This window comes from Ammospiza nelsoni, chromosome 6 (assembly GCF_027579445.1).
Source record: "Ammospiza nelsoni isolate bAmmNel1 chromosome 6, bAmmNel1.pri, whole genome shotgun sequence".
Classification (NCBI taxonomy): domain Eukaryota; kingdom Metazoa; phylum Chordata; class Aves; order Passeriformes; family Passerellidae; genus Ammospiza; species Ammospiza nelsoni.
In genome coordinates this window covers 20,145,619-20,159,934 of record NC_080638.1, presented here as the reverse complement: position 1 = coordinate 20,159,934, position 14,316 = coordinate 20,145,619, and the positions used below count along the sequence as shown (strand labels likewise).

The 14,316-nt window shown below is 55.9% G+C and overlaps 1 protein-coding gene across 2 annotated transcripts in view; it reads left to right on the top strand.

Annotated features, from left to right (window-relative positions):
• LOC132074503 (ras association domain-containing protein 8-like) overlaps positions 1 to 4,628 on the top strand; it is a 33,729-nt gene extending 29,101 nt beyond the window's left edge. For both annotated transcript variants that reach the window (XM_059474358.1, XM_059474357.1), the window contains exons 3-6: positions 84 to 997; positions 1,969 to 2,137; positions 2,788 to 2,898; positions 3,617 to 4,628. In XM_059474358.1, the coding sequence (XP_059330341.1) occupies positions 84 to 997; positions 1,969 to 2,137; positions 2,788 to 2,898; positions 3,617 to 3,648 (1,226 nt within the window). In that variant the 3' untranslated portion in view covers positions 3,649 to 4,628. The remainder of the gene's footprint in view (positions 1 to 83; positions 998 to 1,968; positions 2,138 to 2,787; positions 2,899 to 3,616) is intronic.
• The last annotated feature ends 9,688 nt before the right edge of the window (positions 4,629 to 14,316 follow it).

Here is a 14,316-nt window from a genome sequence, read left to right as displayed (position 1 = left end):
GCGCTGCCTGTGGGGTAGCAGCCTGAGCACAGCCCTGCTGGCCTCTGCTTTCCTGATCTGATGTGCTCACCTCCTCCTGGCAGGTCAGACGGGCCGCTATGTGCTGGTGCAGAAGCTGCGGGAGAAGGAGCGGCAGCTGCTGCCGCTGGAGTGTCCCTTGGAGTCGCTGGCCAAGTGTGGGCAGTATGCCAACGATGTGCAGTTCATCCTGCGGCGGACGGGCCCCAGCATGGCCGAGCGGCCCTCCTCGAGCCCCCTCCTGGGCTCTCCCCAGGCTCCCGAGAGGACGTTCATCCGGGCCAGCTTGCCCATCAAGCCCAGGCTCACCAGCATAGACGGACCCCGTTCCAGGGAGCCCAAAAAGTCCATGACCTTCAGCCTGGGTCCGACAGGCTCCAGCGACCTATTTGCCGTGAGCCGATGGAGGCACCAAACACGGGATGGGCTAGACTTGGAGGGTGGTGGTGTTGTCCAGCCCTCCAAGGAGGAGCTTTTTAGGAGAGTGTTGCAGCAGCAGGAGCAGCTGCATTCCTTGGAGGCCCATGGAGACACGCTAGAAATGGACCTACGGCTCTGGGAGCGCAGCCGGCTTGCTGGCCAGGAGAATGAGATCCTCTATCTGGAGCAAGTGGTGCGGAGGAATGAGACGGAGCTGGGTGAGGAGGAGTTCTGGCAGAGTGAGCTCCGGCTGGAAAAGGAGTGCGAGCGGGAGCGACAGGAGCGGGTGAGGAGCCTGCGGGCCAGCCTGGAGGAGTACACCCAGAGAATCTATGAGCTGAGTGTCCGGACTGAGGCCCTGCAGGAGGAGATCCAATGGGAGATGGCTGAGAGGGCCAAGAGGGGGAAGGAGATCTCTATGCCCAGCCCCATAGAGCTGGAGGACATGGCCACCAAAATGAAAAGGGACCTGGAGGCCAAGGTCAAGCAAGGCACCCAGCTGGAGAGCAACCTGGCCAGCGTGGAGAAGGCCCTGGAGGAAGCTGAAAAGAACCTACAGGTAGATAAGACTGGGTTGAGCCACCCCATGGGATGGTAAGATCTTGAGGGGAGGGGGCGGGACCAGCTTTCCAGACACATTAGACCTATGGGTTGAGTGGGGTTGGTTATTCCACCTGCCCAGTGATCTTGGGACTCAGTGCACAGCTCTCAGCAGCAGTGATCACTGACAGAGGGACACTACCACTCTTGCCCCACTGGCGCAGGGTCCCACACCCATTGCTCTCTGTGCAAGCTACGTCTGGGCTAATGCTCCTTCTGACTGTTGCACCAGGAGCACAGCATCACCTCACTCCAGCACAGACAATGGTGCTGGAGCAAGTGGTCCACGTGTTGGGTTGGTGGCATTGGCACAAGGGTCAATGTCATCTTGGATGAAGGAGTCACAAAGGGCTTAGCAGAGGTTCCCGTGGTGCCTGTGCACAAAGTCTTTTGACCATTCAGGGCTTGGGCTCATGGTGGGGGGCTGTGCAGTGTGGAGATGGCAGCTCTGGGAATGAGCTGCGATGCCCCACCAGCTCTCCTGTTGTAGCCTCCCAGCATCAAGGATCAAGGGGCTGCATGACTCCTGCCTTTTACCCACCATGTCCCTTTGGAGCAAAACGGGGAAGCTTCTATCCAGGCTTTCCCCAGGCTGTCCATGCTTTCAGCATCTTTCCTTGAGCATCTCATTTGCATTTGGCAACTCCCAGCACAGCAGGCGCGTTTGATGGCTGCTCGCACCCTCTTGTGGAGATGCAGCAGAGCAGGGCTGTTCCCAAACCAGCGTCATCCTCGTCCCCGTTGCCTGGGCACCTCCCTTCCTGTATGCCCTCAGAGAGGGGCGGCTGAGCCACAGTACCCCTGAGGTTCCCTGTGTGGGCTGGGGTGAGCCCCAGCCGGTGAGCAGCCCCAGCGGATGATTGCCGGCCGACTGGGGGCACGGGGGAACGTGTGGCTCACCCTGTCCCCCGCTCGGTGTGTGTTTTGCAGGCCCAGACCCAGGAGCTGGAGGAGTTAAATAAGGAGCTGAGGCAGTGTAATTTGCAGCAGTTTATTCAGCAGACGGGGGCCACGGTGACCGTCGTGCAGGCCCGGTCCGAGGAGGACGCCCAGGCGGAGCCCAGCCCGTGCGAGCTGCCAGCCTACCGGAGAAACGGAGGTCAGCACACTGCCGCTGGCTCGGCCGCGGGGGCTGCTCCACGGGACCCTGCCCGCTCCCTGCCTCCCTCTCCGAGGGGTCAGCCCCAAAGCTGGCCACTTCTCCCCTGGGCACTGAGATTAGGCAGGTGGGGGTTTGTGTGCTGACATGGCAGTTGCTCACCACTCCCACGGGGTTTCAGAGATTTTTCACCCCTGGGGCTCCTTCCTCCTCCCCACTGAAGCCTGGGGGCTGCTCGCAGACATGCACGGGAGTCGGATCCTGCGTTGCTGCTCTTGGGGCCGAGGCGGCTGCAGGCAGCTTTCCTTCACAGCCTTGCTCATGTCACCACAGCGGCTGCAGCAGAAGGCAGGTGGCTGAAGGCCGGCGTCAGTCCCCGGGGGCTGTGGGCTGGTGGGCACATCCTCTGGCCACAAATGACCTTTCTGTGTTTGGCGAGGGAAAGGTGGTGCCCTGGGCCTTGTCTGCAGCCTCACAGGCGTGAGAGGAGGCAGCGGGGGGGGGTTCTTACAGAAAGGAACCTGGTCATTTCTCCTCTGGAGCACCCGGAGCAGGTGACATGGCTGCCCTGTGGCACTGCAGCGGCTGTGCCCAGCGAGCCTGGGAGGCTCGAGCCCTGCCTGAGCTGGATGTTTTTCCCCATCCTGCAGGTTTTTCTCCCACCGCTGGTACAGACTTGCCTCCCCAGGTCAGCACCAAGCAGCTCCTCGGCCATCCCAGGACCCTGCCGGAGCCCCTGGTGTCCAGCCTGAGCCCCGAGGGTGCGTATGTCCTACTGGGGCCCTGGGAGCCTGAGCTGCTCTGCAGAGGATGGCTGGGAAGAGGGGAGAGGCTTTTGCTGCCCAAAATGGGCTGCAGAGAGCAAGCGTGTGCTGGTGGTGGGAGGCCAGAGCTATTTATAGATGCCATTAGGAAGCGCAAAGCTCACACTCCAGCAGTCTCTGCTGTGCTGCCAGGGGCTCACACACTGGCAGCCTGGCTCTCTGCCCTGTCAGGAGCTGTGGAGGATGGTTCTCATCCCTCTCCTGCCCCTCTGTATCCCCAGGGTTAAGGCCTTGCTCAGTTAGGATGAGGACTTGCCTCCTGGCTTTTACCGGAGCTACTTTTGTTCCATATTATTGACTAGTTCATCCTAAAACCCTTCCTACCTCCTGTGACTCTTTTGTCACCTTGCACCTGTTTTGTGGGTGCAGCAAAAGAGAGCTGTAGTAGGGACACCTACCTGCTGTGGTGATGCTACGTCCACCCTGGCATCCTCCTCCCACCCATGCCACCTTTGCCCCAGCAAAAGCCTCTTGCCATCCTCCACACAGCCCAATACGTCCACCCCCATCCATCAGGACGCTGCAGCAACCGCACTCCCATCTCCCAGTCCAGGCTTTGTGCTCACATACATTCTGTTTTCCACTCTCCTTTTTGCAAGTGCTCACCCACCATGGTGGGATTGCTCAGGTGGCTTTTTTTTCTCTTATCTTGCAGTTGTATCAACCAGGCAGAGCATCTGGAGGTAGAAGGTCCCAGGCAGTGGAGGATCAATTGCCTTCAAAGTGTAACTGTATAAATAAACCATATTATATATATATATATATATATATTTTATATTTTTTTTTACTGCTTTATATTGTGAATGGATGTGGATGGCCAGACAGAATATTTTTACAGACTGTAAAGTAAAACTAGAGACTGATCTCAAAAAGCAACCCTCTTCCCCTGAGGATGAAAGCGACTCCCTTCTATTTTTTTTTAAGTAGTTTCTATATTGAACAGAAAACAGCAGTGCACCCATTCTGCATAGCTTCCTCAAAAAATCCATCGTGCATTTGGAAAAGTCATTGTTCCTTTGACTAGGGGAGCAAAGCTGCAGTGGAGACCCACGAGGAGGCTCATCTGGATGGAGCAAGTTAACAGATTTCACAGCAACTCGTCACTGCAAGGGGGGCCATGACAAATAGCCTCTTCACTGGCGGCAAGGGAGGCCCAAAACAGTTTTAAGACAAATTTCTTTTTGTCTTTTTTTAATGTATATTATAAGAAACCTGTAGGAGAAACCACTTTCTATGGTGCCACAGACCATGCTTCAAGGAAGCACACAGCAGGAGTTGTTTTTCTTAAATTCATTTCATCTTTCAACTTCTTTTTAAAGTAAAAAATTGCAGAATGAGCCCTTCCCCGGTGGTGGTGTGAGTGGGGAGCAGGACCAAAATACTATTGGTGACATTTCCCTGATAACTTTTTTTTTAACTCGATGGCCAGTAGTTACCATTCTGTTCATCTGTCGCGGTGGGGCACCTTGTTTGGTATTTTAATTGCAAAACCAAAGCGGTTTGGGGAGGGGATGAGTTTGTCTGGGAGATCCCTGAGCCTGTTTTCAGTGCGTCGTATGCGGAAAATGTGGCTTGGGCACAGCGTTCCCGGTGAAACCCCGCTTCCCTCTGCGAATGTAAATCCCATGTGCCGCAGATCCAATTTTCAATAAATCTTTGGGAAAGGATTTGAGCAAAGCGAGTGTGAGTGTGCTCTTGTGGCCAGGGTGAGCCGTCTCTGCCGGACGCGTCCCAGTGGTTTGCGCACCCCGCAGCTGCCTCTTCCATTCCGAGCCATCTCTTTCTATTTGCTGAATTAAAGCTGTGAGTATTTTATAACTGACTGACTCTTATGCACACAGTGCTCTTTTCTTTTTTTTTCCCCCTTTTTTTTTTTTTTCTCTTTTTTTTTTTTTTAAATCGTGAAGTGCTTTACAGCCAGGGGATGCAGCTTGTCTCCGGTGAGCTGCGGCCATCTCTGGGATGAAACATGGCAACATTTTAATAATGCACAGCAGCAGCAGCAGCAGCTCAGAGCATTTTAGGACAGGAGGCAAAGGGGGTGGTGCTCAGCTGCAGACAGGAGCAGGTAAGGGGAAATTTCCCATTTGCCTCCAAACCTCTTTGCAGCTGGATAACAGCAGCCAGGAATGCCAGCTCTTGTTGTCCATCACCATCTCCCCTGAGCTTCTGCTGGGCTCTTGTGCCTGGGGACATCTTCCCCTCTCAAAGCTGATTTTCAAGGTGTCACCACAGTCCAGCAGGCTGATCAAGTAATACTAAAGGATTAAAGTTTGCATTTTGGGAGATCCACTGGTACTGCTGTGTCTTAGGTTATGCCTGGAGAGCTGTCACAGTAGGGAGATGCAATTTCAAAGTTGCCTTTTTTGAACTGGGGCTTTTGGGGCTTTTTGGGTGGGTTGTTTTTCAAGCTCCTCCTCACCCTCCTTAAATCGTGTATCTCAAGGAAAATTAGTTAAAAATATGTTCATTACATGCAGCTGTTTCTCCCCTGCTTGTTTGCTTTTTGAGCTTTGTGTGCTTTTTTTTTTTTTTTTTTTGAACTCTTGTTTTTTAAAGATTCTGCCTTGCTAAGGAGTGGGTGATGGACAGTGTAAAAAGACCATTTCAGTGCTGCTTGGGGAGGGGAGGAAAAAGCAGATTAGAAAACCCACTTTCCCTGTACATGGCTGGATTTCACTGTGTCATGGGATATCCTTTGTGTATCCCAGAAAACTGACCTCTGCAGGTTTAAAACTGGATCTTTCATTTTTTGGGTTACGTTTGTAGCCTTGCCTTCTGCAAAATAAACAAGAATAAAGAGAAAAGGGTCATCACCTATGGTACTTCCAAATGGGGGCAGGAAATTAATATGAATGTCTGGGGGATTTTTTCCCCTCTGTTATGATTATATATTATTTATCAGTTTTGTAGGTTCAGTCATGATTCAGTCAATCATAACAGGCCAAACCAGCACCAGTCTTTCCTAGAGGGAGGTGTGGGAGGGTGTGGAAAATAAGGATTTAAAATATATATCACAGCAGATTTGGCCCTTCAGCTGATGCCCCTTGGCTGGCATGCAGGATTTGGAACTGTTGCATGGGTGGGAGACAGAGTAAATCAACTGTGTCCCCCCACTGATAACCGGGCATGGGGCTAGCGAGAGGGCCGTGACCAGGGGCTAACTCTCAAGATTGTGGCTCTTTGCAGATTTTCTTCATTTTGTGTCCCACCCGCCATCACCCAGCTGCTGCCTAGGCCAGCAGTGTTTTACAAGGTAATAAATGACTTTGATTAGCACCTCAGTCCCTGCTGTGGTGCACGTGGGGCAGAGGTGGGTGGTAATAAACTCCAGTGTTACCTCGGGAGCTCCCAGCCCAGGCTGACCTATATTCCTGGGCTCGGGGGGCCTGCGCGGGTCCCCGCCTGTTATTTAACGCAGCGAGGCTCGATCCCCGCTGCCCCGCCCTCCCGCTTTTAGCTGCTCTAAAGCCTGTGTCAATAATACATTTCTGCCATTGAATATTTTATTGATGGTTTGACTTTTTTGCTGCTCGCGATTCCCATTTCAAGGCTGCGTGATTGTTCCTAATTAAAATTTTATGCCCTGGGACAAGCCTTCTTGCTACAGTGGAGATGATGCTGTCCTTTTCTAGGCCACTACAGAGTGGTAGGAAGAAATTACCATTACCCATTGTTATGAGATTAAAACAAAGCAAATAAATTATTGTTTTTTCCCTTAAAAAACAAGCCAGCAGCCCAGCGTACGGCGCGTACTGGAGAGGGAACAACTGGCTCGCGGGCAAGGCAGGGATCCAAGCGTGCAGGGTGGCTCGAGGATGCTGTGCCTGGCTGTGCAGGGACCCGTGTCCCCATGTCCCTCAGGCACCGTGGACAGCTTCTTCCTTCTCTGGAGTGGACAGGAATGGATTTCAGAGCTTCTCTCTCCTCAGATGCTTCTCCTGGCTAGCTCCAGTGCCATCCAAAAATCACAAAGTGAAGGATTTACCTGTTTTTTGCTGGTGAGCAGTCCTGCATTTTTGTTGGCTTTTTTTTTTAATAAATCTGCAGGTTCTGCCAGCACAAGGCACCATTCAGAAGAGTATTTCAGCCACCTCCAGCCTCCCTGGCGCCCTTTTCCTGGCTGCACTACCTGATTTTTTTTTTTAGGGTTTGTTTTTTTTTTTTAATATTGTGTAAGAAAAATGGCCCCCAGCTCCTCACCCCTCTCTCCTGGACGGTCAGCTCCTCACCACCCTCATCAGATGGTGGTCTGGGTGCCAGCACTGCCCCAGGCCAGTGCAGTTTCTTCAGGGCAACACTGCTGCAGACACTTGAACCATCCCCAAGTTGCAATCACATATTTGTACAAGTTCCTGGGTGTTTGGGTTTGGATAATTTTTTTTTCCCCCTCAATTTCATCTAGAGTGCTAGAAGCCCCTGGATTTGGCAAGCAGCTTTTAAAGCACACACTTCAGCACCAGTTATATAAGAAAAGGTGTGAATGTCTGGAGGAGAAAATGCCTGATGGTTTTGCTCCCCGAGTGGTGTACAGATGCTCTGCTGCTTGCTCCTGGCTGCACAGCTTCTCCCAGCATAGCTCACTGCAGATGAGGAAGAGCTGTTTGAACCAGCGTGTGTGTCCATGCAGGGAGCATTGTCTGCTCTCCTATGATGATTTTTCTTTCTCCATCTCAGAGTGCAGACTGACTGCATTCTACCTTGCCCTGGAAAAAAAAAAAAGCACCATAAAGCACTAGAGGAGGCTGGGAAATTTTCTTGTTTATGGATGAGCAAGTTTCTCTCCCAATGGAACCTCCTGCCAGCAGAAATCTTTCTTTTTTTTTTAGGATGTATTATATAAGTCCCTGCTTGCATTTAACTAACTGACTTCCTCTTAAACAATTCATGTACTCCTTCTATTCCTCATAGAGCAGCTTGCTCCTGCAGTGAGGCTCACCTGACACTGGGATATGTTATGGACAGAACACAACAGGCGCTTCTTCATGTGATGCTTGAAGGGTAAGGCCTGTTCCATTCCCTCCATGAAGAGCTGAAACAAGAACAAAATCTTTGAAGAGCACAAAGAGTCCCTTCAGCTCAACAGGCCTGAAATTCAGCACCATCCCCTCCTGTAAGGCACTCCCCTGCCTCTCACCAAAAATCTCACAGTTTGGAGTGAAAGCACACAACTACTCTTCTAACCAAGCTAAGTACCATCTTACAAATCTGTTTCTCAGCTACTGAAAAACAGGACATCAAGAGGCATCACAGCCCTGGTGTATTTTCTCACAGCTCAGGAGCACCCTGCAGCTAGGCCAGGACAGAAGGGCTGATGCTGGGCTGGGCTTCCTGCTTGGGGGACAACCATGTCACACCCTTCTGCTCTCCTTTTCAAGCCACCTTCACTGGCCACAGAGGCAAAATAAGAGATGGGAGGAGCCAGGCATGCAGTGCAATCAGACACATCACTGAGAAGGCACAGCTTTCCTTTTCACCTGGTCTGATGCCCTGGATTACAGTAATCAGCACTCAAACACTGGTTTTGCACATTTATTGAAGACTTCAGGTGACAGCACAGCAGGTTAGTTTTGAATCATGCCAGAAGAATGTTAAAAACAGGAATTGAGTTGGATGCTCCCCCCACTTACTGGAGACACACACAAAAAAGGCAAAACCAAACAAACTTCACTTCAACCCCTTCCTTCTGCTTACTGGAGATGAACAGGATGGTTCCATTGGTGGCAGGAAGTCGGAAGCATTCATACCATAGTGCTGCTCACGGGAACTGGGACAGGCCTTGCCAGGTGACCTGCAGAGCTGCTCCTGCCAGCGGCATCTCCCGGGGTTAGCTCATCAGCCAGCACAGTCCCAAACGCAGGGCTGTTCATTCAAAGAGAAACAAAGCACCTTTATTTTCAGACACAGGTTTGTTACGTGCATGGTTACCTATAAAATGGGGTGGCAGGGGGACCGTGGCCTTCAGTTTCAGCTCTCAGCCACACTTGTACACAGATGGATTTTGCACCAGGTTTCCCTCCCTCCCTTTCTCTGTGTGGCTACACTGTGCTCCTGCCTGTTTGGGACCAGCAGTGGGAAGATGCTGTAGATGCAGCTAGGAAAGAAAAAAAGCAATCTGGGGCTGAGACAGCTGCAAACTTGTCTGCCCAACCCAACCCTGTCCCCCATTAAAAAGAAAAAAACAAAAAGGCCCATTCGGCTTCTGAACAAACATGAAAGCATCTCGGGTAAATTCGGTTGGTTTTCCCATCTTCCCAAGCTGTTTGAGCACTACGGAAACACAGAGCACAGAGGAAGCTGAGTTTCCTTGTGAAGAGCAGATGTTCCTCTGGGACAGAGACAGAAATGATAAGAGCATGAAGGAGACATAGGGACAGGCAAAACTTCTCAGAGAGACACTTTACCAACAGAGGACCTTGCTCTGCCTTTTGTGCAATTAACTACTTATTGACCAGAGCACTACCAATTCCTTCAGATCAAGCCTTTACAACAGCCCAGGGCTACATGAGAGCAGCCCCAGGAGTAGGGGGAATACCTGAGCCCTTCCAGCAAACCTCAGCACCTGCGGTGAATCCCAGCTGGATATTAGGAACTTCAGCTGACAATGAAGCTGTGCTGCTCTTCAGAAAATACACATTTCAACTACCCAGCTTCTTCAGCAGCCAAAAAATCACAAGAGGTAACTTTGTAGGAGAAGCCATCTGCTTCATCACTTCCTCAGTTTTTAGTGACAGCCACCGTGGGTGGCTGGAAAAGTCCCTGCCTGGCTTGCTTTCCTGTTCCTCGGGGCCATGAAGTCAGAGTCCCCTGCGTGACATCACAGCACACTGGGCACGGCAGCTCTGCAAATGCCCAGTCAGGGCCGGGCCGCCAATAGAGCCCTGGCACAAGATGAAGAAAACAGCGAGCAAAGGTGAGGGGTGGGATGGAAAAAAAAACCAGCAACAAAAAAGGAAAGTGAGGCTCGTTTCTGCTTTTCCTTTAACAGACTAGAGAGTCTCTGTTTAAATGTGACTCATCCAGGGCAATACTAGGCAGAGTTTCTTCTATTAACACACCCTTGGCAATAGCAGTTCAGTTAGTCACTGACCGGCTCTCAAGACGTCACCGGCCGGGATGATGCGTCTCTAACTTGGTACGGAGTCCGCTAGCACTTATTTACTTTGGAGAAGAGTGAGAGAACAGAGAGAGGCACGCCATCCCTCCTGAGCAACTTTACCACCAACTACTCGCACCCCACATGCCGACGCGGCCCGTTCCCTCCACCTCCCGCGGGCACACCGAGCCCCGGGGCAGGAGCGCTCCATCTTTCCGCGCTCCCCTGAGCGAGCACGGCCGATCCTGGCCGATCATCGAGGGTCCGCAGAGCCGAGCACGGGCAACCGCTGGAGGCAGGACAGTGGTGACCGATGGGGAGCCGACTCCCTGGCACGCCGGAGCCCCTCACCTGGCTGGCCGAGAGCGCAGGAGGGCGTCGAGGCTTCGAGGCGCGGGTCCGGGAAGGCGAGGCGGCCGCACAGTGATGTCCGAGGAGCAGGTTAGCCGCTGTCACACGCACAGTGGAGTCGCCGAGAGCACAATGTGCGTTAGTCAGTGGCTCACCTGCTCCTGGAGGGTGACGGGGGGGCGGCGGGGCCCGCCTGCAGCATAGGCGACACCGGGCAGCGCGAAGGATGGGGCGCGGGAGGGGGGAGCCGCGCCGTGCCCGGGCTCCGCGGCGCGTGGAGCTGCAGCTCCGCGCTCCCACCCCCGGGACAGGCTGGCCCGTACGGCCCCGGGGCCGGCGTTGGCCCGCAGCTCCGGAACGGGGGATCCCTCCCGGCGCGGCCGCCGCTCACCTGCGCTCCCGCTGCCGCCGCCGCCGCCAACTTCTCGCTCTGCCCCGGCCCGGCCCACGCCGCGCGCCGCGGCCCCTCGTTCCGCCCCCCACTCCGCTCCAGCCAATAGCGACGCCGCGCGCCCGCCCGCCGGCCCCGCCCCCGCGCCGCTCCAGCCAATGGCGACTCCGCCACCGCCCGCCGACGGCCGCGGCGGGGCGGGGCCGGGCGGGCAGGCGGCCCCCCCGCCCCCCCGGCGGTGACAGCGGCGGGCGCGGCGCGTTCGCTTCTGCACGTCGCTGCTGCTGCGGGGAGGAACCATTTGTACCTGTTGAGCCGCCGCCCGCCTCCCGCTCACCCCGCCCCGCCGACCCCCGCCCTCCCCGCCCTCGCCGCCCCGCTCGGGCCGGCGGCCGCCGGCGGCGCCCCCCTGCCCTGCCGCCGCCGCCCGCGAGGAGCCCCTTGCCCACTGGACCCCCATGGCCCCGGCACTCGTCTCTCCCTTTCCCCTCCGTCCCCTTTCCGCCCCCGCCGCAGCCCGGCCCATGGTACGGCCCGCCGGGGCCGTGCCATCAGGGCAGTGTCGGGGCGCACGTAGGCGGTGCGGGAGGGACGGGGCTAGGGGGCGGGGGGAGAGTCGGGGTGTCCCCGGCCGCCCCCGCCGCTGCCGCCTCTCCTGTCGCTGTATCAAATGTCACCGTGTCACATTAATTTTTTGTATGTTTTCCCCCCTCCGTTGGGTTGGGCGTGCGGCGAACCCGAGTGCCCCTCGCAGTGGCAGGGGGCGGAGGTGGTCCCTCGGCTCCGGGAGTCTGCTTCCAGCAACTTCCCCCAAAAAAGGGACGTGCAGTTGGAGATTTTCTGTACATCCTCAGTAGAACAGCGCTCACCGTCTCATGGGGTGAGCTCGCTCCCGCCCATCACCCTACAAGCCGCAGCCAAGCAAACAGCTGGAATGCTGAAAATTTTAGTGCACCTCAAGGAGGATTTGCCAAGGACCAGAGACAGAGCTATATGGATGGGCGCAGCGCTGTCCCGTAGTGGGAAAAGCCTTGTTTGGAGACTCAGAGAGCCAGGCGTCGAGTCTGCAGGCTGGCTCCCATCCGCCCGAAGTCACACACACGCCCTCCTCGAAGAGATCGGAAACCAGAGCGCGTCGGGGGAGCGGGCACGTTTGTTGTGATCCCCCTGGTTCATTCAGACTGCTGTTGGGCAAGAAAAAACACTTCGGGTGCGGATGTGGCCGTTGACAAACAGCAGCCACACGGCTCATCCCTGGTGAACTGATAATGCATGCTGTCCGGCAAAAGGCACGAGCTCTGCATCCCTTCTGGAAACTCCCTCGGCATCAGCTGTCCCGGCTCCGACGGGTGTTTTGCAATCTGGAGCAAGATTTGGAAGCAAAACCCAGCGCGGGCTCGCTGATAGCCGGTGGCAATTCCACATCGAAAGGATTTCCTTACATGTTTTGCTGGAGCGCTTTAACACTCATCCGTGGCTCTGCTCTCCCATTGCCGGTGTGGAGGGGGGATGGGGGGACAGCCCCTCTTCTGCGTGACAGCCCGCACAATGACAGGCTGTCTCTGTTGTCATTTGGTGTGCATGCTGTGTGGGGGGTTTTTGTTTTCCCCCAGCAGCCGTAGGGGAAAAGTCACGTATTTTACATCTTTCCCAGCACAGGGTTGGTGCCTGGATTGGAGAGAAATCGTCTGCGGAGCACACCGACCCCTCCACCCTCCGGGCGTGAGCCAACACAAAAGAAGGCACAGCCATGGAACATACTCTTTTTTATAAAATAGGTATTTTTGTGGGAAGTAACATGGCTGGGTACTGCCCTGACACCTCCCTACCAGCACTGCTGCTTCTGCCAGGGTACAGGACACACGTGCTGTTGGTTCCTGCGCTCCACTAAGTCACTCTTCTTCCAGGCAGTACTATACATTCCGGATTTTACTTAAAAAAAAGAAATCCTTCTCGTGACTGTAAGCACACAGGGACTGAGTGTGTTTCGAAGCAGTGCTTGCACAGCTGGCTGCCAAGCTCTGGATGTTGCTCGGACCTGCCTGACCGCTGTGTTAAACCATCCAGCATGGAGCAGGGCCGGCGCGGAGCCAGCCGAGCGCAGGCAGCGGGCAGAGCATGGATGCGCTGCTGCGGCGGGCCAAGGGTGCACCGGGCCCTCGCTCCGGAGGTGCCATCGTCCGAGTCCTTAAAGGAACGGCGAGACTGCCCGGCTCACAGGATGGTCACTACTGCCCTGACAAGGCCCTGGGCCCAGGGGCTTCGCTACAGCGCTGCTGGCTTTGCCCTCAGCCCCCGCTCCCCCTCCAGCTCCAAACAAGTTCGTGGCTCAACCCTTAATCTCTGGGATGAAATGTCCTGCTGACACGGCCGGTGCTGTCCCGGGGAGAGCTCCCGCTTATCCCAGCCCTGCAGATCTTCCCTTTGTTCCCATCTGGCTTCCAGTCCCCTCGGCGGTGCCAGAGCCACGATGTGTGTGCAGTGACAGGGAAGTGCATTCGGGGATGGCGGGAGAGCGTCACGGGCTGCCCTCCGTGCCCGCCCGGTGCGGTGCCAGGACCGCTGTGCTGCGCCCATGGACTCGGGGAGGAATCCCAATGGGGGAACATGCCCCCAGTCTTATCCCTGGAGGCTGGCAAGCCCCGCATGAACTAAGGTGCAAATTAGAAGCTGTGTCTCTGCAGCGCGGATCTTGCCTTTTCCAACACGAGGCAGTGCGTGTCACCGGCTGGGGCATCACCCGGGATTTCGCCCCGGTCCCTCCCACTTCGCCCCTCTTTCAGGCCTCGAGCAGGCAGGCAGCAGCAAGGCTGGGGCACGTTTTGTCCCGCTCTGTGTTCTCTGGAAAAGGACCTTGTTTTCTCCCCGGTACCCGTCTGATTCCTGACAATGCCCCAAGTGTCTGCGAGGACACGCACGTTACTCTGGGTCACGTCCGCCCGCAAGCAGAGCCTGGGCTGCGCTCCCCTTGCCGGCGGACCGCCGAGGACAGCCCGGGCAGAGCCCCACGGCCGATGGAACAGCGTGAAACCAGCCCTTCCTCCTCTACGTGCGTGCGCTCACCCAGCGCCACGGGAACATTTGGGTCGGGCCCAGGCGAGAGCAGTTAGAGGGGAAAAAAACCGCAGCGGCCTGCGAGAGGCATTCAGCACAGATCCGTGTCCTCACGGGCCGCACCGGCTGCGCGAGGGGGCTCCCAGCCCCGAGGGGAGCGGAACGGAGCATCCCGCGAGCGCAGCCCCGCGCTGGCCTCGCAGCGCGGTGGCCCTTGAGCCCCGCTTTCCCCTCAGAAAGCCTGTGTACACCGGCGGAGGGATGCCGGTCACCCCCGCCAACCCTGTTTCCATGCAGCAACCGGAAGCGGTCGGAGCGGGACCGGCTCTGCCCGCGGGGACCGAGCGGTGCGGCCCGGTCCTCCCGCGGCCCCGCAGTGGTACAGCCCGCGCGTCCCCTCCGCAATGGTTCATCCCCGCGGCCGCCTTCCCCCCGTCACCCGAATGGTTCGCCCCGCCCACCC